The 23,498-nt window shown below is 45.0% G+C and overlaps 1 protein-coding gene and 1 long non-coding RNA gene across 4 annotated transcripts in view; both read right to left on the bottom strand.

The window, feature by feature from the left end:
• The window catches only part of DVL1 (dishevelled segment polarity protein 1), a 72,804-nt gene continuing 49,306 nt past the window's right edge, over positions 1–23,498 (bottom strand). The window contains exons 5-16 of one of the 3 annotated variants that reach the window (XM_068171720.1): positions 21,315–21,453; positions 14,712–14,805; positions 13,711–13,780; positions 12,953–13,092; positions 12,578–12,654; positions 12,020–12,087; positions 10,012–10,161; positions 6,491–6,622; positions 5,143–5,310; positions 3,830–4,036; positions 2,719–2,765; positions 925–1,072 (exon numbers count right to left, since the gene is read on the bottom strand). In XM_068171720.1, coding sequence (XP_068027821.1) covers positions 2,755–2,765; positions 3,830–4,036; positions 5,143–5,310; positions 6,491–6,622; positions 10,012–10,161; positions 12,020–12,087; positions 12,578–12,654; positions 12,953–13,092; positions 13,711–13,780; positions 14,712–14,805; positions 21,315–21,453 — 1,256 coding nt within the window. In that variant the 3' untranslated portion in view covers positions 925–1,072; positions 2,719–2,754. Of the gene's footprint in view, positions 1,073–2,718; positions 2,766–3,829; positions 4,037–5,142; positions 5,311–6,490; positions 6,623–10,011; positions 10,162–12,019; positions 12,088–12,577; positions 12,655–12,952; positions 13,093–13,710; positions 13,781–14,711; positions 14,806–21,314; positions 21,454–23,498 lie in introns of all 3 variants that reach the window. The other 2 variants (XM_068171718.1, XM_068171719.1) reach the window with 2 other exon arrangements.
• On the bottom strand, positions 8,797–10,004 carry LOC137461898 (uncharacterized). The gene is made up of 2 exons (XR_010993530.1): positions 9,761–10,004; positions 8,797–9,124 (listed from the first exon to the last, which is right to left on the bottom strand). It is a non-coding gene; the product is annotated as an uncharacterized lncRNA (long non-coding RNA).

The following is a 23,498-nucleotide window of genomic DNA, read 5'->3' as shown; positions in this document are numbered from 1 at the left end:
AAAAAAACCCTCGAAGAACCCAAGAAAGATTGATTTATACTGCCTAGTCAGCAGAAAGTAGCCACAACTTTGTTTTCCTCTAGGAATTGGTTGGATCCTGCTCCTTTCCAAGCACTTGTGGGTGCCATGTCTGCTTAGAGCTATGGATGCATCCAACAAACAGCATTCCAAGGCAGTATCCCAGATACCAGCCAGCAGTCCTTTTGTCCTTGCAAGAGAAAAAGCAGGGAAAAAAATCAAAGTGCTCCTATGCATTGTCAGGAATTTAGAAGTCATGTGAAATACCAGTCCTCCAATCAGCCCAGAAAGAGACACTAATTCCACTGAAGTAGGTGCCACAATGACCAAAGCTCATTAAGATGTGAATATACACCAGCCATTCACAATCCAAAACGAGATGGGGGGGGAGAAAAAAATAAACATAACGAAAAGATGCCGTCGGTTTGCTGATATTTAACAATCCCAGGAGATGCTGTTGTTCATTTTTGTAGGCGAGGGGGGCGGGGTTTGTATTTTTTTTTTCTTCTTTTTGTTCAGTTTTGTCGATTTTTTTTTTGTTTTCTGCGACACACTCGCGAACAGAAAGGTGTGACATGCAAGACAGCCAAGCCTCTTCCAACTGAGCACCCCACAACCCACCCGCCAAAACCAAAAAAAAACCCACCCTGTGCAGAGTCTTTTGAAGGCACTTCCTCTCACATGATGTCCACGAAGAACTCGCAAGGGTTGCCCATGGCCTTCTGGAAGGACTGGCGGCTCCCGGTGAGCTCGGGCGGCACGGCGCTCAGCTCGCGCACCGGCGGCCCTCCGGGCGGGCCGCTGCTGCCCAGCACCTTGGAGCCCAGTTTGGGCAGGCTGTACAAGGGGGGCACCCCCGGGGGCCCGTAGGAGTGGTGGCTCTGGTGGCTCCTGTCGCTGGCGGAACGCTGGCTGAGCTGGCTGAGCGGCCGCTCGCGGCGCGCTCCGGGCTCCGACTCGCTGCCGCTGCCCCCGGACTTGCGCTCCTTCTCCCTGCCCGCTCCTCTCCTGCTGGTCTCGCTGGTGCTCCGGTTGGAGCCGCTGCTTTTGCTCCCTGCCAGGCCAAAAAGAGGAGAGGAAAAGATGAGCTGGGCTCTGGGGAGGGTCCCGCGTGCTGGTGGTGAGGGTTGTGCCATGCATGGGGACACACGGCCACGGCCCCGAGCTTGCGCGGTGAAAGCAGCAGCTGAACTCCAGCTCCTGGCTCAATTCCAGCCAGACAGGAGAGAGGGGGAGCAGGAACGGGAGGAAAAAGCAGGAATTTGAGGTTTGACTCGAGCAAATGAGGTTTCATTCTAATTGTCTCTTCTTTATTTTGTACCTTTTCCAAAAGAAACCCCTTTGCCTTCTCTGTCACCCGTAAGTCCCTGAGATTTTGTTGGCTTCAGTGGGGAGGTCCTTTTAAAATTCCTTTTTCCAAAAGAAACCCCTTTGCCTTCTCTGTCATCCTTAAATCCCTGAGGTTTTGTTGGCTTCAGTGGGGAAGTCCTTTTAAAACTCCTTTTAAAATTACTTTTTCCAGAAGAAGCCCCTCTGCCTTCTCTGTCACCCTTAGATCACTCAGGTTTTGTTGGCTTCAGTGGAGTGGTCCTTTTACAATTCCTCCCTAAAGCCTTGTGCTGTGGGAGAATTCCCTAAGGAAACAGTTCCTGAACTGCTCTACCACAAATCAGTAACACCAGGATATTGTTCCCAAGAGAGGCCACTAAATCCCCTTGGAAAACCAAAGGATTGCCACTGAGTGTCAGCTGAGTTGTTACTAAAAACAAGCTGCACTAAACGTCAAAAACTGATTTTTTAAGGAAGCTGAAGGTCTTGCTCTGTTCCCATGACAGACAGATTAGGAGACAGTGCCAAGCTAATTTTTTTTTTTTTAATCCAAATGATCAGCCTAAGGAATATGCCATTAAATTCATGCACCTTAGTGCAAGATGGACTTCCCAAAAAGGATCCCCAGCCAGCAGAACAGGGAACCAGCTTCTGAGTCTAAACGAGCCACAGAAATGGGAAAACCAGAATTCTTTTGGGCTGCTCCCTATTGAGATGCCATCACTTCCTGCTGCTCCAGCTGACTGGAGAGATGGGAAACCAGACTGGATTTTGGGGAGAAAGGCTGCATTTTCTGCAGAGTGCCAGAGAGATGGGAAACAGACCACAAAACCACTGGATTTTAACTGAATATTCCAAGCCTGGGTCTCTGAAGTGGTATTTGCTGATTGTTATGATTTAATAGTGCAGATGAATGAGAGAGGGCACAAAACCCCAAATTTAACACTATTCTGGGAGTGAGCAGCGCAGCCTTGTGTTCCAGCACTCCCAACCCCTGCCTGAGCCACCTGGCCACCAGTTAATGAGCAGTGCAAGGGCACTGGCAGAGAAATCCAACCCAGAGGGGTGACACCATAATAAATTTGGACTATTTCTTTTTTGGAGAGCCTGGGGATGGGGTTTTCCCACCTGATCCCCTCCCCTCTGAGCTGCTGCAGCACAGTCCCACAGGTCGATATGCCAATGTCACACCACTGTGCACTGAGACAGGTCGAGCGTCCAAGACAATTCAAAATAAAAATAAAATTTAAAAGTAAAAAAAAAAAACAACAACAAAAAGAAAAAACCACCAAAATACAGCTAAACACTTGGGTCACGAGAATCTAAAAACGGTCATGCTGTGAATTCATCACGGAGGCATTTGAAGCTTACCAATCCCCTAGAGTCAGCCATTCCTCTAGGAATCCTTCAGTCTAACGCTTGCTCAGGACAAAACAAGGGAATAACAGTTACAAAGCAAGAAACAGCACAGAAATTGTTCTCCACGAGGAAAAGCGTGGAAACCTTTCAGAGCTGAACAGCCGGGCACTTTCTGGGAGGCTCTCCACAGCATGGATAAAACACCTTTCCTTTCCTATTCCAGCAGCAGGGAGAGAATTCCTACTGCTCGCAGAAGCAGCTGCCAAGAAAACATCCCCACGTTCTGTCCAGGGCAATCAGTTTCCAGTTCTAAAACCTCTGTGAGATTCCTCGTGGATATTTCTTATTTTGGGATAAGGTGAGAAGCAGCTGGGTTAAAATCCCATGAGCAAGCTCCTGTTATGAAACCCTTTTGTGCCATTTTGTAAAATCTGACTGGCTGTGCTGAATAGGGATAAGTGACATCCAATTTACTGGATGTTCAAAGAAGAACACAAGGAATCCTCACCCCTTCTTTACTGGCAGCATTTCCAAAAGCACAACTCACTCTGGGAGTGACTCTTTTAAAAAACTAATTAAAAAAAAGTATCTGTACAGCCAAAAAATGACATTATTTTATTTACTAAGGTTAAAAATGAATCACAGCATTATGCTAGGGCAGAAAAGGAGGAAGGCAGGTCTTTAATCCATGCAGAATTCTCTTCCAGCCCCTGTCACAAGAGACTCTCCTCCCTGGGAGCAGTGTTTCAGCCCTGGAAACCCCTGGCTGGCCACCTCCCACTTACAAAAAACTGTGATTTTCCTTTTGTGCTGAGCACTGACATGAAAGCCAAGAGCACCCTGGTTCTAACCCCTGTGCCATCAGCACAGAAATTGCCTCATTTCCAGCAACACCAACCCCACTGCTGGCAATTCCTGACTGGGTTAAGCCTGGCAGTTCCCACAGAGAGCTGAAAGCCAAACCCACTCCTCCAGAGCCACAAACACCTTCGATTCATTGCGCACAATCCATGCAGGGAGCAACCAAAACCACAGGACAAGCACGGACAGCACCAAGGAACTCAAGCAGATGGTGGGGGACAATGAGAGCTGTGGAATTCAAACCGAATTGATCCCGTCTTACCTTCACTTTGCTGGCTGCCTGCACTGCCACTGCCATAGCTAAAGCCTGGGTCTTGGTAGGCTGGTGGGAAACAAGGAGGGGGCAGAGGATACTGGTAGGGATATCCTTGGCCCAAGGGCCAGGGAGCAGCGGGGTGTGGGAGTGGAGCCAGGGTGTCCTGGTCCGAGGCGCCGCTGGAACCGTTGTTGAGGTTCAGTGCAGCCAGATCTGGGAAAGAAAAAAGGGGAACATTTCTTACCCAGCAGCAGGTGAAATGATCACTGTGAATTTATTTATGGAGGTATTTGAAGCTTAGCGATGCCCTGGGATCAGCCTTCTCACCCAGCAGTGAGAGGTGAGAAAAAGGGGAGGACAGGGTGAGGACTGAGTGGGACTGACAGCAGGGAATGGGCTGATGCCTTGTGAAGGCTGAGCTAGGAGAGAGACTGGACAGAGCTGAAGAATAAAGCAGGGATTTATTAAAGATCTCCTCATGGATCCACCTTGGGCAGCACAAGAGCCCAGCCAGGGCTGCACCCAAGATGAACCCAAATGGTCCCAAAAAATGGATGATTGATCACAAAATGATCAGCTCTGCTCCATTTGCATCTTGGAGTTCATTGTCCCATTCCAGCTCCAGCCCATGCAGTCCCATCCTGCTTGTTTTCCTCTCTCCAGCCCACGTTGTTTGTGCTCCTGGGCCTGAGGTTTGGATCGTTTGTCCTTGGTGCCCAGCTGGAGAAGGAATTGTTTTGTCTCCCTGCTCTGTGCAGAGAGCTCAGCATCCCCTGATGTGAAGCTCAGAGCCGCACACTAAAGCAGCACAGAATGTGAAAAGTAGAAAAGCCCAAACCTGAGACATCAGCACAGAATGTGAAAAATAGAAAAGCTAAACCTGATCCATCAGTGTGGCACCACCAGAAATAAATCCTGCTGTCCTCAGTGCTCTGTTTGATGGGTTCATCCTCCTCCAAGAGCTCTCCTTGCTACCAGGGAGCACCAGCCACTTGTCCACAATTCCATGGTAATGAAGGGTTCCCCTGTTCTGGGACACCCCTTGTGAAACCCCAGGAGAGCCAGGGTTGGATGGGACCTCTAGAGATCCCCCTGACCAATCCTGGAGCAGGTGACACAGGAATGTGTCCAGCTGGGTTTGGAATATCTCCAGAGAGACTCCACCCTCACCTGGGCAGCTGCTCCAGAGCTCTGCCACCCTCATGGAAATCCCTCCTCACGAAACTCTTCATCATGAGGACACACGAGGGGACAACGAGCACCCTCAAGGCACAAAAGTGACACAGGGACAGCTCTGTCCTTCCCAGCTGGGGACTTACTGCCACAGAGGTCTCCGAAGACGTAGTAGCACTGCTCTGAGAAGGTGATTTTGTTCACAGTGTGCCTGAGGTAGCCGTGTTTCAGCATGCTGCTGGCGTATTTCCTGGCCTCCCGGCGGTCCTTGAAGCCTTCCACGTGTGTGTAAAGCCAGTCCACCACATCTGCTCCTGAAATGGGGACACCAAGAGGAGACACGGGGTTATCTGAGGCAAACTGTGCTGGCTGAACACCTAAAATGGGATTATCTGAGCAAAATTGTGTCAGCTGAACATCTAAAATGGGATTATCTGAGGCAAACTGTGCTGGCTGAACACCTAAAATGGGATTATCTGAGCCAAACTGTGCCATCTGAACATCTACAATGGGATTATCTGAACCAAATTGTGCCACCTGAACTTAAAATGGGATTATCTGAGCCAAACTTTGCCATCTGAACATCTACAATGGGATTATGTGAACCAAATTGTGCCAGCTGAACATAAAATGGGATTATCTGAGCCAAACTGTGCCATCTGAACACCTAAAATGGGGTTATCTGAGCAAAATTGTGTCAGCTGAACATTTAAAATGGAATTATCTGAGGCAAACTGTGCTGGTTGAACACCTAAAATGGGATTATCTGAGCCAAACTGAGCCTGCTGAACCTGAAATGGGATTATATCAGCCAAACTGTGCCATCTGAATATCTAAAATGGGATTATCTGAGCCAACCTGTGTCAGCTGAACACCTACATGGACACTGACACTAAACACACACATGAAAAATGTATGATTTAATAATTACTATTAATTAAATATTAATTTTAATATTGATTTTAAATTTTCTTATTTACACACACCATGCAACCCCTTTGAGCTGCAGGAGTGAAAAGGAATTTTCCTCTGGATTTGACTCTTCTCTGGCAGTCACCTTCCTCAAGAGGCAGATGTTAGCTTGCCAAAATACCTGTGTTCCAACCCCTGAGCAAAAAAGCAACTACAGCCTGGACTGGCTAAATATTAGCACAGCTCAGACTGGCTGTGGTGATTTTCAATCGAATTAAGGGGTTTTATTAAGGTTGTGTGGTTGAATTCCAGCTGCTCTGCTGAACTTGGGCAGGTCTCTAGAGCCACCTGAGAACCTGAGATATAAAACCAAAGAGTTAAGCAGCAGCTCTGTGTGGGAATGAGAAATGTGCAACAGTTTTGGAGAGCCAAGCTCGAACAAGAGTTATTTCCTGTCCATAAATGGAATATAAGAGGTCACAGACATGAAAATAAAGCTCATTAAAAGGTAGTTTTTTGAACCTTTTTCCATTAAGTCACTGGTTTTTTTTTTCCCCTTCAGCATTCCTGGGATCTGCTTACCTATCACTGCATTGGAGATGGTGATTTTTAACCACATCCTGTCCCGAATTTCAAGGCCTGAGTCTGGCAGCTGCATGACCTTGACAATAGTAGCCATGTCACTCTTCACAGTTAAGGGAGATTCTTCTAATTCTAAAAGGAAGAGAGGCCACAGGCTGATTTGAAATGAACTCAGGCTGGAGGAACTTCTCAGCTCCCAGTTTGGATGAAACAAAAATACAGTTTTACCAACAGATGCCAAAAAAAAAACCACAATAAACCCTAAAAAAACCTCAAAATAAAACCAAAACAAAACAAAACCACCCAAAACCCACAAAGGTTCCCAAATGCACCCTCATCCACAGAGTGAATTACAGCATTTGTAGCAATTTTTCAGATTTTTAGTCCCCAAGTCTTGGCTTCCCGGAGCAGCTACAGGATCCACTCTGCTTCAAGACTGGAAACCCAAGGGCTTTTGTGAGCCATCATTTTCCAGTTCAATTTCCCAGGAACAGCCCCCTGGAGAACTCTGTGGGACAAGATTTTGGGGTTTGTTCTTTCGGGGTTCACTGTCAGGAGTACCACCCATCTCCAAGGAGAAAGAGGATGAACATGGCTCAACCCATGTCCAGTTTTTTATTTAAAGATCTGGACATTCGTGGGGAGAACTGAAATTACAAAAGAAATCTTCCTTCCTCAGAAGGAATCAGGGATTTTCTTATAAAAATCCTTCCCAGGGTCCCCTCACAACCCACTCCTCCCAGGATTGCTTTGCCCTCAATCTTTTTTGTGGAAGACTTTAAAAAAAAACTGCCAAATGCCTCCTCAGCCATTCCCAGTTCACACCATTACGGGCAGAACTGGATCCCCAGAGGTTTCACACTTTTCTGATCAGTTTTTACAATAAAATCACAACAGGGTTGAGGCTGAATTTGTCAAATCCTCCTTCCTGTCCCATCTTCCAGCCCTAGAAAATTCATTTTTATCTGTGTTTGTAGCCCAGACCCTTCTCCAGCAGGAATTCCAAAACCCTCCTCCCCTCCCAGTTCCCTACATCACCCACCTTTCAAAAGCACAAAGGGAACCACTTTTGTCCTTTTCCAGCCACCCAAAAATTTTGGATAAAAAAAGGTACAGCAAGCGTGAAACAATGAAAACTGAAAATGTTTCTTTCCATACATGCACTGCCAATATGCATGAAAACATCCCAGACCAGCTCTGCATGCAGCTTCAATACTTACAAACCTCAAATAAACACTAAAACTTTGCTTTTGCTTTAAGTTAGTTTGGTTAGTGGCAAAAAAGCAACAAGTCTGGGGGAAAAAAATACACCAAACTAATATTGAGGAGCAATAAATTGTATTTTCTTGGAGACTTGAGATCTGCATATGAACAGAAAATCTGTATTTTTTAAATTCTGGTTGCTGTACAAACATGGCAAATGCTGAGATGTATCTGAAATGCTCCCATTTTGGTCTGAATTCAGTCAGCTTTAAAAATTCACCCAACCCAGGTCAGGGCAGGTCACAGGGCTGAGCTGAAGGAAGAGGTCACAGTAAAAATCAGGGGTTACTCTTTATTCTCTTGCATTCCAAAAAGGAAATCTTCTCAGTCACTGGCACAGAAATGAGAAGCTGTCTCCAGAAATGTGGTTCTGCTCCCAAATTCCTTTATTTTCAAAGTCTGACTGAGAGGGTGCCTGCTCCCCACTTCCCAACCCCAGCACTAGCAGCAAGGCACAGGATACACGAATTGCTCAAGAGGAATGCTGAGTACAGACTTGTTTGACAGCCATCAGCAGAGACACTGGATTCCAGCAGTACCTGAAAGGCTCAAAACACATCTCAGGATAAAGCAGCCAGCAGGAAAGGGGTTCGTTTGCTTCCTGCTGCAGATTATTTCCCCTCAGTGGTGCTGCCTGATGGCTAAAAACGCCTACATTAAAAAAAAAAAAACTTTCCCTCCAAGGTGAGGTGGAATTCCAGCTCATAAAATCTGAGGGACTTTATATCCAATACCACACAGGTCTTTAAAATCCTCAAAGTGTCGTTCTGAGTTAAATAAAAGGAAGAGTTAAAACTCTTTAAATAAATTTTCTAAGATAAGGAGTTGCAGCACTGTGTTAAAAACAACAACAGGGTTTGATCCCTGTCTGGGCCATTCACTTAAGATCTGGACTCAATGATCCTTGTGGGCCCCTTCCAACTAAAAAGATTCTGTGATTAGAGTGCTCTGAGAGGCTTTTGAATTCAAGAAACCTCTCTGAATCATAGCAACCTCTTGGTTTCATGGATTTTTAGAACTTTTAGAACTTTTTTAGACTGCCACAGACTGACAAACCAGGAAAAAGGTTGAAATCTATCCATAATTTCATGTGGGATGTTAAATTTGGTTTTAGCTTGCTCAATAAATTCTAGGAATATAAAAAAGCACAAAAAAGTATAAAAGAAGGCCGTGTGAATATCAGGGAAGGATTTCCCAAATGAAACAATGACATTATTGTTTTGGTTTTGGTTTTAGCTTGCTCAATAAATTCTAGGAATATAAAAAAGAACAAAAAAAAATTAAAAATTATAAAATAAGTCCATGTGAATATCAGGGAAGGATTTCCCAAATGAAACACTGACATGAATGTTGAAATTTATTAAAAACCAACTAAATGCAAGAAGGCAGCTCTCCCATCCACCTGAGTGGACAAACCTGAACTTATACCTGAACCTCCTGGCTCAGGTTTAAAATCCTCCTGGTTTCATGGATATGGCTCTTTCAGACTGCCACAGACTGACAAACCAGGAAAAAGGTTGAAAGCTAACCTTAATTTCATGTGGGATGTTAAATTTGGTTTTAGCTTGCTCAATAAATTCTAGGAATACAAAAAAGAGAAAAAAAAAAAAGATTAAAAAGTATAAAAGAAGGCCATGTGAATATCAGGGAAAGATTTCCCAAATGAAAGCACGAACGTTTTTGTTGAAATTTATTAAAAATCAACCTAATGGAAGAAGGGAGCTCTCCCATCCACCTGAGTGGACAAACCTGAACCTAAACCTGAACCTAAACTGGAACCTCCTGGTTTCATGGAGATGGCTCTTCAAGACTGCCAAACCAGGAAAAAAGTTGAAATCTAAACATATAATTTCATGTGGGATGTTAAATTTGGTTTTAGCTTGCTCAATAAATTCTAGAAATACAAAAAAACCACAAAAAAGTATAAAAGAAGGCCACGTGAATATCAGGGAAAGATTTCCCAAATGAAAGCATGAACGTTATTGTTCAAATTTATTAAAAACCAACCAAAATGCACCTGAGTGGAAAAACCTGAACCTATCATTAAAACCCACCAGCAACCACTTCTCCCTGAAGACAGAACCCTGACCAAACACCTCTACATCAACCTCCAACCTTTGCCAAAAGTTTTCCTGCTTTCCCCAAGCGTGAGAAACCACTCAAGGCCTGGCTGGCGCCGCCGCTGTCACCGTGCCCGTGGCCGGGCCCTGGTGGCCCCGAGCAGCCCCCTGCCCTGGGCTGGCCAGGGGGTGACTTACTTTCCGACTCGGGAATTGAGCTTGTTAGTGAGGAGCTGGTAGATGTGGTGATGCTCATGGAGGGGCTCATACCGTAACGGGGGTACGCTCCCGTCATGGCCGTGGTATGAGAGATCCACGCCGCGGGGTCGATCGGCCGCACCGGCTCAGCTGCGAGCAAAAGGCAAAGAAAACGGGGTCAGGGATGCAGCAAACACCGAGGTTTTGAGAGATCTGAGGGGTTTTCTCGTTGTTTCTCTGGTTTTCTGAGAGTTTCATGTGAGTGAGGTGCCACAGTCTGCACCACCATAAAGGGACAGAAAATGGGGTGAAAACTTGCAGCAAACACCAAGATTTTGAGAGATCTGAGGGGTTTTCTCTGGTTTTCTTGTTGTTTCTCTGGTTTTTTTAGGGTTTCATGTGAGTGAGGTGCCACAGTCTGCACCACCACAAAGGGACAGAAAATGGGGTGAAAACTTGCAGCAAACACCAAGATTTTGAGAGATCTGAGGGGTTTTCTCTGGTTTTCTTGTTGCTTCTCTGGTTTTTTTAGAGTTTCATGTGAGTGAGGTGCCACAGTCTGCACCACCACAAAGGGACAGCAAAGAGGGTCAGAAATGCAGCAAAACACCAAGATTGGGAGAGATCTGAGGGGTTTTCTTTTTGTTATACTGGTTTTAATAAGAGTTTCAATGTAGTGAGGTCCCCTAGGCTGTGCCACCACAAAGGCACAGAAAACGGGGTCAGAAATGCAGCAAACACCGAGGTTTTGAGAGATCTGAGGGGTTTTCTCTGGTTTCTCTGGTTTCCTGTGAGTTTCATGTGAGTGAGGTGCCACAGTCTGCACCACCACAAAGGGACAGAAAATGGGGTGAAAACTTGCAGCAAACACCAAGATTTTGAGAGATCTGAGGGGTTTTCTCTGGTTTTCTTGTTGTTTCTCTGGTTTTTTTAGGGTTTCACATGAGTGAGATCCCACAGATTGTACCACCACAAAGGGACAGCAAAGAGGGTCAGAAATGCAGCAAAACACCAAGATTGGGAGAGATCTGAGGGGTTTTCTTTTTGTTATACTGGTTTTAATAAGAGTTTCAATGTAGTGAGGTCCTCTAGGCTGTGCCACCACAAAGGCACAGAAAATGGGGTCAGAAATGCAGGAAACAGCAAGGTTTTGAGAGATCTGAGGGGTTTTCTCTGGTTTTCTTGTTGTTTCTCTGGTTTTCTGAGGGTTTCATAAGAGTGAGGTCCTGTAGTTGGCACCACCACAAAGGGAGATCAGAAAGGGGTCAAAACTTGCAGCAAACACCAAGATTTTGAAAGATCTGAGGGGTTTTCTTTTGGTTATACTGTTTTAATAAGGGTTTCACAGGAGTCACATCCCATAGTCTGCCCCAGAAAAAGGGCTCAGAAAATGGGGTCAAACTTGCAGAAAAGACCAACATTTTGAAAGATCGGAGCGGTCTTCTCTTGTTCTCTTGTTGTTTTCCTGGTTTTCCTAAGGGTTTCAAGGGGGCTCCCCCAGTCTGCACCAATCTTGCATTTATTGCACCCTCATCTTCAGTGGACTGGGAACAAACTGGTTCCAGCACCACCAGCACAGCCCTCACCAGCAGGAGGCAGCTGTGGTTGGCACATGAGCACAGATCTTTTACTGCTACTGAAAACAAGATAATTTTCTTTTTTTTTTATTTTAATGTGTATCACTGCTGCTTCCCTCACATCTTCAAAAGACTCAGACCTCTCTAAAAGTTCGCTGTGAGAAAATGAGGATTTTTAACACTTGGTGTAATTATTTCCAAACCTTTTATGAATTGAAAGGTTAAGATCACCTCCCAGAATGTCAGGAGCTTGATCCAAGAGAAAAACTCCCAGGAATTCAATGGGCAGTGGAACCCCAGGCTCCCCAAACAAAAGTAAACAAATAAAAGAACTGAATGGGTAGAATCTGTTAGATGCCAAAATAGGTGAAAGTATTCCAGATTTTTGGGGCTTCCCAGGAACCCAGCAGAGAGTCCAAATGTGTACTCACCCCTAGGGATGGTGAAATAACTCCTGGGAGTAGGGTCCCAGCATTTGGCTACTGTTAGGCTGATAGGTCTAGGAAGAAAGAAAACAGGTAAGGATGACTCTTAACTTTCCTACAGAGCTGAAAATGCTACAAGAACTATTTGAAACAAATTTATTCCTATCCAGCAGTTGCCAAGTACATTCTGAGAATGGTTTTGAGAAGTGTTAGAGTATTTTCAGTATAAAGCACATCAGGATGTTCCTGGTTTTGCACAGATGATGAGCACTGGTGGTGAAATGTGTTGGATGATCAGCTCTTGAGATATTAAAATGCTCATCACATAAACAAACAGCCCTGCTGAAAGCAGGCAACTCCTCAATTCGTGTTGGTTTTGGCCAGAACCAACCTCACCTATTCATCATTTACACTGAGAAGTTCAATGCTGAGATTCAGTCATGCTGACGGATAACAGAATGTTGATTTCTCTGAGGTTTTCCCAGCTCCAACAACTGCACATGGAGGAGAAATGGAAGAAGATAAATGGAGGATAAATAGGAAGAGGTTTTGTGATGTGCTCACCCTGGTTTGGAGACTATTTCCCGTAAAACCCGCACGGCATCGTCATTGCTCATGTTCTCAAAATTGACATCGTTCACCTGAAACAGTGCAGAGAGCAGAGGTCAGCCCTTGCAGCAGGAAAGCTAAAGGTGTTTTAATTACTTCATTAATTAATGGTGTTTTAATTACTTCACTAAACCCCCCAACTTATCTGCCTGCTCACAGCTTCCATTCCTTTGAGATGTCATTTCTCATGCCTCACAAAAATCACTGATTTCAGTGATCTTTGGGCCACGTTTCTCTGAGGATGAATAAATTCTATTCCCTGGTTACCACAGCCCGTGGGGCTGGTGGGATGGCAGAGCAGAGCAGCAGGATTTGGGGACAGGGACCCACCTGCAGCAGCATGTCCCCTGGCTCGATGCGCCCGTCCGCTGCCACCGCCCCTCCTTTCATGATGGAGCCGATGTAGATGCCACCATCACCCCGGTCATTGCTCTGCCCCACAATGCTGATTCCCAGGAAGTTGTACTTTTCTAGATGGACACAAAGTGGAGGGTGGGGAAGGGGAAAAAAAGCAGGCAAAGTGATTGGAATGATAGCAAAGAGCGAGGCTGTTTCAGCTTTGAAACACCTCAACACCTCAGCAGGGCAAGGTTTGACTTGCAATGATCTCAGGCTGCTCTAATGATGAATATTTGTCTGGCACCTCCAGGGAAAGGCTGCTAAAGACAGGATTTTTTCATCCAAGACAGTGTTACTTTAAAAAAAAACCCATCAAGAGGAAGAGCACCGAAAAGACTTGTCCACACCTGGAAATTAGCACTGATGACATTAAGCAATGTTTGTTCCACAAGTCAGAGAACAGAAAGGGTTTGGTGCTGCTGAAAGGTGCTGAATTTGCTGGCAGCCCTGCACATTTCTGCCTGGCTGACAAATGAAACACACGAGCAGCAGAAATGCAAACCTCCAGTGCCCCTTCTACCCCAATCCCTCACCATTAACTCCACATCCTGCAGTTCCAGCTCCTTCCCTGGAAGGAACACTGATCTGCTGGTGAAAATGGCCCAGCTCTGGATTAGGAATCCAGGTAAATACAAAATACATCTCTAGCAACTGAAATTCATCATAAAAAACGTGGCTTGTCCTCTTACCCATGTTGAGTGTGACAGTGATGATGTTTAGGGACATGGTGGAGTCAGTGATGCTGCTGAACGAGGACGACTGCAAAACACAACAGAAAAAGTCTCAAGGTTTTAAACAGCTCAGAGTAAGAACTGTTGAGGATTTACTCCTCAGGAATTGATTAACAGGTTTCCAATTGAGAGGCAGCTGGAAATTATTGAGGCTTCCTCGAAATTATGCTTCATTTAGAAACTTTAAGGAAAGAAATTTGAGCAGAGTCTGCACTTTCTCCTGAGGTCTGATAAAAAACACACAGCGCACGTTCCTATACTGAGGTTTCTCAACTGAACTTCCCCTGGAATTATTTCTGCTTCCTGGCTGTGACTGACAGGCAAACATTTGGATCCTAAAGTGCCCAGTGGAGTGTGAATTACTGCCCACAGCTCCTCCCTAAAGGGAGGAGAGGACAGCACATGACCCAGCAGGAAGTGAGAGCAGAGACACTGCCCTGCCTCCAAAATTAAATACAAAGGTGCTTATCGAAGACCTAAAGCACTATCCTGTGATAAAATGTGTGTGAGGTCATTCTTTAATGTGTGGAGACTCAGATTTATGGGAGAACAAAACAGGAACTTCAGGGGTCTGTGGGGTCACCCTCATCCTGCTGCCAAGGACTGGCACGGGAAAGGGCAAAGGCAAAACTTGGGATTTCCTATGAACTTGGGTTTCTCCTCCCAGCAATGCAGGTCTCAGGGTATCTCACACCCCTTCCCACATCGTAATGGAGCTTCTCCTCCAAAGACTGGTCTTGGAAAAGACAAGAAATGGGATCACTGAACAGTGAAAGCAGAAGGGGAGAGGTGAAAACTTCACTTTGGAGCCGCAGAACTTCAAATGCAGAGATTTAGCCCAGCCTGGAGCCACAAGGAGCCTTCCCAGTGAATTCAACAGGCACAGACCTGTCCTGCATCCCTTCCTGAGTCAACAGCTCCACTCAGAAATCCCTGGGTGATGCTGGTGCCAACCTTACCCTGTCAATCTGCCGCATCCTCTGTTTCCTCCTCCGGCGCTTGTGCTTGCGGATGAGCCGGGACGAGGTGCTCTGCTCCGTGGAGCTGCTCAACCTGAGGGCAAGGACAGCAAATGTCACCCCTGCGAGGCCCAGCCACCTGCACTTCCTGCCAGAAAGAGCTGATTCCTGCAGCAGCAGCAGAGGGGAAATCACACAGACAGCTCAGCAGAAGATTCCAGCTGAACGACAGCAGGGATCAGATTAATAATTTCATTAGTATTTAATTTAGCACTTGTTCTCTTCTGGGAGCAGGTCTTAGTGCAACCCTTGATGCTCATTTTCATGAGTCCTGTCATGGTGCTGTATTTTCTTTCACTGTTACCAGGAATTCAAGGCTTGAATTTAAAGAAATCAAACAGGAATTGGTAACAAGGGGACAGTGAATATGATTTACCTTCACATACCCTGTTAAGTTTTATTTTGCTGGTTTTTTCAGGCTCTCCAAACTTGTAGAACCTAAATGTGCCACATTTTACATATAAATCTTTAAGATCTTTAAGAATTTGGAGCATTAATCATCCTCACTTTACAGAGAGTAGAATGAGACAGAAATGGATATTCCCAAATTAACTTCAGGAGCCTGGAACAAAGCCCAGATCATTAAGATACCACTATAACACCAGAGAGACATCTCTCTTCTATTTAATATGTAAGAATGGCAAAAAAAAAAAAAAAAGACAAAGCAATGCTCCATCATTAACCAAGATTAAAAAATCCAGCCTTATAGAACACAAAACAAACATTGCCAGGCTTTCCCCCCAGTTTCCACATCCCTGCCTTCCATGTTCCAGCCACATGCAGGAATGTGAGAATACCTCAAAAACTTGATGCCAGCAATTCCAAAAAGGAATTGCCCACAGGAAACCCCTCTGGCCTGAAATATTTTTATCAAGTATCAGCCCTGGAGGTGCTGGAGCTGCTCAGAGGGTGTGAATGTCCTGACATTCCCTTGAGTTCACACAACTATTTCAGGCATGTTAACCACACACACTCCTTCTTCCCCTCCCAGCAAGGGGAACTGAAGAGCCAAGAGGTGGGATTTTACAAAAAAAAAAAAAAAGATCCAAAAAGTGATAATTTCTGGTGGGTGGAACAGGAAAAATAAGGAGGTGTCAAACCCAGGGCTCCCAAAACTGGGCTTGTTCACTATTCACCAAAGACTGACACAAAAATCTCCTCTTTTATTTTGCTGTCAATATTCTCCCCCTTCCTGCTTCCTCTCCCATCTCCTTCTCCTCCTCTTCCCTCACCAGAGGATTCAGCTAAATCTTCCCAGTTTAGGAGAATCTGAGGAAAGCCAGGGCTCACTCCAGTGAAGCTGCCTGCTCTCTAAAAATGCATTTTTCTCCCAAATCAAACCAGCAAAACCAGACTTTCTTGGCAAATCTCTGAGCCTCTGTTAGCAGGTGGTAACATGTGAGAAGTGAAGTCGTTCTTGTATTTTTGCCGTTCTGCTGGGTATTGGGATGGAAGGATGAGAAGCAGCTCCTTAGAAAAGCCCCAGCTCAGGTTTAGTTCAAGGGGACACAAAACATTTCAGGGAAAAAAATTGGAGCTAAACCAGCCTCTCACAAACCTGATGATCAGAAGGCTCTGCAGGAACATTTTTACACCGATTTTCATGTAGCTGTGGCACATTTCATCATCTCTCCTTGTAATTTCTGCTCAATCCACAGCCTTAATGCAGCCTTGCTAAATCCTTAATATTCTGGGAGCATTTGGATGCTAAAAAGCAGCTCAGACCTACTCTAATGAGGAATATTTTGCTCTCTGAAGCATCTCCAGAAATACTGGGTAAAAGCTGTTATTATTACAATCTGATGAGCAAGACAAGGTGGTAAATTTGAGCTTTTGAGATAAATAAAGTGCAAAGATGAAAAACAAATCTGGAATTATCACTACCTATTAATTTCCTGCACCAGCTACTGCTCAAAACCCTGACTGCACTTCTAACACAAATGCCCAGAAATACCACAGAAGAGATTTTAAAAAATACTGCAATAATAATAGTAATAATAGTAATAATTTTTTCTCCATTCTACAATTCCCAAAGGACAGGGGGAAAAAGACAACATTTGTTAAAGAAAGCTTATCCACATGGCTTAAAAAGAAATTATGGTAATTTCTTAAATGAGAAATAAACAATTTTTTGCAGTGAATTCTTTTAGTTGCACTGAACTGAGAGCAGCAATTGCTGACAATAATCCTACAGCTACAGATGTCAGATTTGTTCAACCTTTACTTTGTAGAAGACAGGAAAAAAGCTTTCACTGTGAAGTTGCCTACATCAACCTGTGTTCAAAATCCTATCTGCAAACAACACAAACGTTCAATTTGTAAAAAAAAAAAAATTGTAAAAAAATTGTCAAACACTTTGAAAAAAAAGGAAATAAATGATTGTGGTCCCACTGTCACTCTGCACTGCCCTGGAATGTCTGTGAACAGGTTAATTCAGCAAAACATGACATTATTCTTTACCTGAATGCAACAGAACTTCCTTGGGCTGGGAATTACCCAGCTCTGTTCCACTGCTCTGAGTTCAAATAAAACCAAGCCAAACAGAGCCAGAAAAGCACCCTGAGCCTCACAACCTCCTCCCTTCCAGGACAGCAGCATCCTTTCCCTCAGGTTTCCTGCCTCAGTGCCTCCTCCCTGCACAGCCTCCCTCACACAGCAGCTTCTGCACCAGAACCCACCAGCTGCCAGCAAGCAGTGTCACCCTTCTGTCCCCTCACTGCTGTGTCCATCAGGGACCAAACTGACCCCACGCTGGTGTGTCCATCAGGGACCAAACTGACCCCACACTGGTGTGTCCATCAGGGACCAAACTGACCCCTCAGACCCCACGCTGGTGTGTCCATCAGGGACCAAACTAACCCCTCACTGGTGTGTCCATCAGGGACCAAACTGACCCCTCAGACCCCTCACTGCTGTGTCCATCAGGGACCAAACTGACCCCTCACTGGTGTGTCCATCAGGGACCAAACTAACCCCACACTGCTGTGTCCATCAGGGACCAAACTGACCCCTCAGACCCCTCACTGCTGTGTCCATCAGGGACCAAACTGACCCCTCAGACCCCTCACTGCTGTGTCCATCAGGGACCAAACTGACCCCACACTGGTGTGTCCATCAGGGACCAAACTGACCCCACACTGGTGTGTCCATCAGGGACCAAACTGACCCCTCAGACCCCACGCTGGTGTGTCCATCAGGGACCAAACTGACCCCTCACTGGTGTGTCCATCAGGGACCAAACTAACCCCACACTGGTGTGTCCATCAGGGACCAAACTGACCCCTCAGACCCCTCACTGCTGTGTCCATCAGGGACCAAACTGACCCCTCAGACCCCTCACTGGTGTGTCCATCAGGGACCAAACTGACCCCTCACTGGTGTGTCCATCAGGGACCAAACTGACCCCTCAGACCCCACACTGGTGTGTCCATCAGGGACCAAACTGACCCCTCACTGGTGTGTCCATCAGGGACCAAACTGACCCCACGCTGGTGTGTCCATCAGGGACCAAACTGACCCCTCAGACCCCTCACTGGTGTGTCCCTCAGGGACCAAACTGACCCCTCACTGGTGCGTCCATCAGGGACCAAACTGACCCCTCACTGCTGTGTCCATCAGGGACCAAACTGACCCCACGCTGGTGTGTCCATCAGGGACCAAACTGACCCCTCACTGGTGTGTCCATCAGGGACCAAACTGACCCCTCAGACCCCTCACTGCTGTGTCCATCAGGGACCAAACTGACCCCACGCTGGTGTGTCCATCACAAACCAAACTGACCCCTCAGACCCTACACTGGTGTGTCCATCACAAACCAAACTGACCCCTCAGACCCTACACTGGTGTGTCCATCAGGGACCAAACTGATCCCTCAGACCCCTCACTGGTGTGTCCATCAGGGACCAAACTGACCCCTCAGACCCCTCTGTCCCCAGGGGATGTGTCCCTCAGGGACCAAACTGACCCCTCAGACCCCTCTGTCCCCAGGGGATGTGTCCCTCAGGGACCAAACTCACCCCTCGGACCCCTCTGTCCCCAGGCTGGTGCCTCCAGCAGCTCTGGAACCTTCTCCATTTGCTCTTTGCCTGATTTGCCTCTACAGAAAACGTCTCCCTGCCAGCACAAAGCCTCCCGTGCCTGAGAACATCATCCCTGGAACACAACAGCATACCTTGGAGCATTCCTTCGAGTGGTTCTTCCTGACTAGCTGGCCTGGCAGCTCTTCCCTGTGCCAAAAACTCCTGCCCAATCTCCAGAGGGAAAGGCAGGAGCAGCAGCTTCCAAGAATCTCTTTCTTTCTTTCTCAGGTCAGACTCTGGAAGTTTTGTTATTGTTTTATTATTCGTACAGAAAGATTTGCTGGGTCTGCTCTGACGTGGCCCAGTGGCCACCCTGAGCTAATCCTACCCCACTGCACTGCTTGCTGCCATGGAAATTATTCATTTATTTACAAGGAACACAAATCAGCTGCAGGGCTGTTGTTGTTGTGGGCTCAAAGCCCTGAAGGCTTTGGGAAGGCTCAGGGTGCATTCAGGGTTAAGGACCAGCCCTCCATGCAGGTAAATACCCAGAAAAGTGATTTTTTTATATCGCATCATGGAATGGTTTGGTTGGAAAGGACCTTAAACCTTATTCCAACCCCTGCCATGTGCAGGGACACCTTGCACTTCACTGGGACTGCAAAATAAGTTCTTGAAACCAATTCAGGACTAGATCTCCAATGTGAATTTTAGCTACCCTTTGGAAACTCTCAGCCTTTAATCAGAATTGTGAGGTCTTTATAAACCCTGACCAACTGCAAGACCCAACAGATCCACCAAGACCCATAAGCTGATCATGTTTGTAAACACAGCAATGGGTTCAGGATCTACAGGAGCAGTTGCTTTTTGCTGTTTTTACTAAAAATGCCATGTTTTTATTAAAATTACCATGTTCTGCCTTTTTTAGCTGCAGATCCCTGTGACCTACCAGAGATCTGTCACCCTGTTGCTCTCTGGCAAATCCATAATGGATTTGCAGAGTCCACTGGGATGAAGAACAGCTCTAGAGCCAGTGGCCAGGAAAAGGAAGAACATTCCAGAGAATGTGGCCAGCAAAAGGAAGGAAAATACTTCAGATTGGTTTTACATCCATGAAAATAAGTATTTTGAAGCCACAAAATGTATTGGCTTAAAGACGTCTTAAAGAAAAACATAAATATCTTTAGATATAACAAAGATGTCTTGAAATGAGAGGTATTTTTCAAGCAGGGAATAATTCACACACTCTGCCTACACAAAAAGAAAGAAATAATGAAGAAGCCACAAATACGTGGCAGCCCAGGCTGCCTTTGCAACACCATTAACTTTGATGAATTCCTGAACTGCTCATAGGTCTCAGACTCTGCAATTACCCAGGAATTCCTTTATAACTGAGCTCCAGTGAAATGCACACTTATTAGGAATCCGTGCTGACAGTATTTTGTTTTAATATTCACACCACTGCTTTATAAATAGGTAGGCAGAGTGCTTTGATCTGGAAATGTGGCCATTCTTGCTATGAAAAGGAGAGGAGCAGAGCTTTTCTTTCAACTGCAGGAGTGGTTTGGACTCAAGACTTGTTAAAGAAAAAAAAAAATCTATATAACTTACAGATTTATATATTGGGTCCAGAGCCTGGACCCAAAAACTGAGCAGTGATTCCACACAACAATGTCACTGATGAGCGACCTGTGCTCAAATTGATGCCTCAGGTTTGGGCTTTTCTATTTTTCAGATTCTGTGCTGATGTCTCAGGTTTGGGCTTTTCTATTTTTCACATTCTGCGCTGATGTCTCAGGTTTTGGCTTTTCTATTTTTCAGGTTCTCTGCTGCTTTAGTGTGTGGATCTGGGCTTCACATCAGGGGATGCTGAGCTCTCTGCACAGAGCAGGGAGACAAAACAATTCCTTCTCCAGCTGGGCACCAAGGACAAATGATCCAAACCTCAGGCCCAAGAGCACAAACAACGTGGGCTGGAGAGAGGAAAACAAGCAGGATGGGACTGCATGGGCTGGAGCTGGAATGGGACAATGAACTCCAAGATGCAAATGGAGCAGAACTGATCATTTGGTGACCAATCATCCATTTTTTGGGACCATTTGGGTTCATCTTGGGTGCAGCCCTGGCTGGGCTCTTGTGCTGCCCAAGGTGGATCCATGAGGAGATCTTTAATAAATCCCTGATTTATTCTGTAAGTCTTTCTAGTCCCTGTTCTAGGGCAGCCTTCACAAGGCATCAAAATCACAAAAGAAATGAAAGGAAAATTAAAAAAAAACCAAAAATACCCACCAAGAAACACCAAAATCAAGCAAACAATAAAACTACAAAAACGAACAAAGAAACAACCGAAACAAACAAAAAAACCCACATTAAAAAAAACCAAAAAACCCCTAAAAAACCAAACCAAAACAAAAAACCCAAAAAAAAACAAAACAAAAAAAAAAAAAAAAAAGGAGGAGGAGAAAAAAAAGAGAAGATTGGTTAAGAAGAACCCAAGAAGATGGCAGGAGCTGCGTGGCTGTACCTGCTGGTGTGGTCCTCGTCCTCGGAGTCGATGAAGCTGCTGGACTCCAGCTCGCTGCTCAGCACCGTGGAGGAGCTGTCGTAGCCCGGGGGGTGCTCCCGGTGCCGCTCCAGCTTGGGGTGCCCGTTGATCCTGGGGGCTGCAAAAGCACAACCAGGCAGTGTCACACCACAGGGTGCAGGAATAATCCCAGCACAGGGTGCAAGAATAATCCCAGCACGGGGTGCAGGAATAATCCCAGCACGGGGTGCAGGAATAATCCCAGCACGGGGTGCAGGAATAATCCCAGCACGGGGTGCAGGAATGTGCCCCCTGATGTCGGAGTCCAGGACACCCCTGTGGCTGCCCTGGCTGGCTCCAGACCCTGGCATGAAGTCAAAAACACCTGTGGCTTCGATTTTAGCCCGTGGAAAAAACTGCCAACTCTGTATGAGGAATTACAAGCCACAAGGGTTTGACTAGTGTGGTAGTTGAATTAACACAGGGTGAAAAAGTGGAATTTTGGGATTTTTAGAATATAATTCAGGGGGTCAAGATGGAGGGATTTGGGCGTGTCCTGACCTTCTTCTCCTTCTCCTTGCCCTCCATGTCTTGCTGTGATGGTGACACTTTTCTGTTGGTTCAAGGTAGAGATTCACAGTCTACCATGGGCGATGGGAACTGGTAATAAACTGTAAACACACACACGTAGTTTTGAGTCTATAAGGTGGGAGCTGCCCAGGGTTTGGGGCAGGTGGCCACGGCCTCCTCGCCGGGCAGAGAGAGAATGTTTCGATCAGGAGAAATAAACAACCTTGAAAGCACAACCAGAGCACTCCAGGCTCCTTCCCTGGCTGCACGGGCTGGGGAAGCAAAGGCTCTTCAGGATCTCGGGGTCACCCTGACCTTCGGAACCCCGAGAAATCGACACCCTGTTGCTGGAGTAAACAAGTCACCCTCTGTCTCCTTAAAAAGGACAAAAGCCCAGGAGTTTCTCTCCTCAGTTTGGTTAAAGACACCTCAGAGGACCTTGGGGACTTCACCTCACATTAAGGACACCCAACTGGACAGGAGCCAGAAAGTCCCACCTAAGCCATTCCCTAGAGAAGAAGAGAACAAAAGAAGAAAATCGTGAAGTGTTTTAGCAGGAGCAAGAACCTCTTGGCCTAGCTCAGATTTTCTCTGTAAGGAACTTTGTTATTTTGGCTTTTATTAAAACTTTTCTGTTTCCAGCTGTGAAAAATGCACATTTTACATTTGGCTTTTCTCAAGTATTACAATGAATACTGTATGTGTAATGTTAGAAAGTTATGCTGCATTAATCCTTTTGAAGTAGTGTGCTAAACATAGTTTTAGGTTACAACATAACGTTAAAAGAGAAACTCTGCGATGTAAAATAATTTTTTATGAGCTCAAGAAAGGGATAAGATAATCAAGAAACTCTTCACACAGAGATAACAGCCACAGGGCACATAAAGAGTTCCAGCCTCCTGATCAGAAAAAACATCCTTCCACCTTCTCTCCATCTTTATGGAACCAGGATTAAGGGCAAGAAGTTGACAAAAACCAGAAAAATTCTTAATTTGCAAGGGATTTATGCATCATGTATGAGATATATGAATATGCAACAGGCTGTTTATTTTATATTTATGTATAATATATATTTTATACTATTTTATACTATATACTATAATATATATAGTATATATATACTATTTTATATTTATATATACTATATACACTATAGTATATATAATATATATATACTATTTTATATTTATATATACTATATATACTATAGTATATATAGTATATATATACTATTTTATATTTATATATATATATAAATGTATAACAAAAGTATTGAAAGAGTATAACAAAATATTGTTAATAAGGATATTTATGTTTTTTAGTTAATTTTAAAGTATTTTGTTTTATGGATTTATGTTACAGTGTATTTTTAAAAATTAATTATGTTATGATAAAGTTGTAGTATTGTATTTTAATTTTTTTGGTTATTTCCATCGTTATTTTATTTTTTTACATTTTATATTTTAAACTTTTTTTTTTTTAACTTAATGTGCTTTTGCATGGACAATCCCAGCAGCACAGAGATCCTGGAAAAAACCATTCCTGGATGAATTATATTAATATTTTACCCATAAAACCACTTTTCAGGTGTTTCAGAACATTTCTTTATTAATC

Source organism: Anomalospiza imberbis, chromosome 23, assembly GCF_031753505.1.
Source record: "Anomalospiza imberbis isolate Cuckoo-Finch-1a 21T00152 chromosome 23, ASM3175350v1, whole genome shotgun sequence".
NCBI lineage: Eukaryota > Metazoa > Chordata > Aves > Passeriformes > Viduidae > Anomalospiza > Anomalospiza imberbis.
The sequence above is the reverse complement of the archived record's forward strand: the minus strand, read 5'-3'. Positions and strand labels throughout refer to the sequence as shown.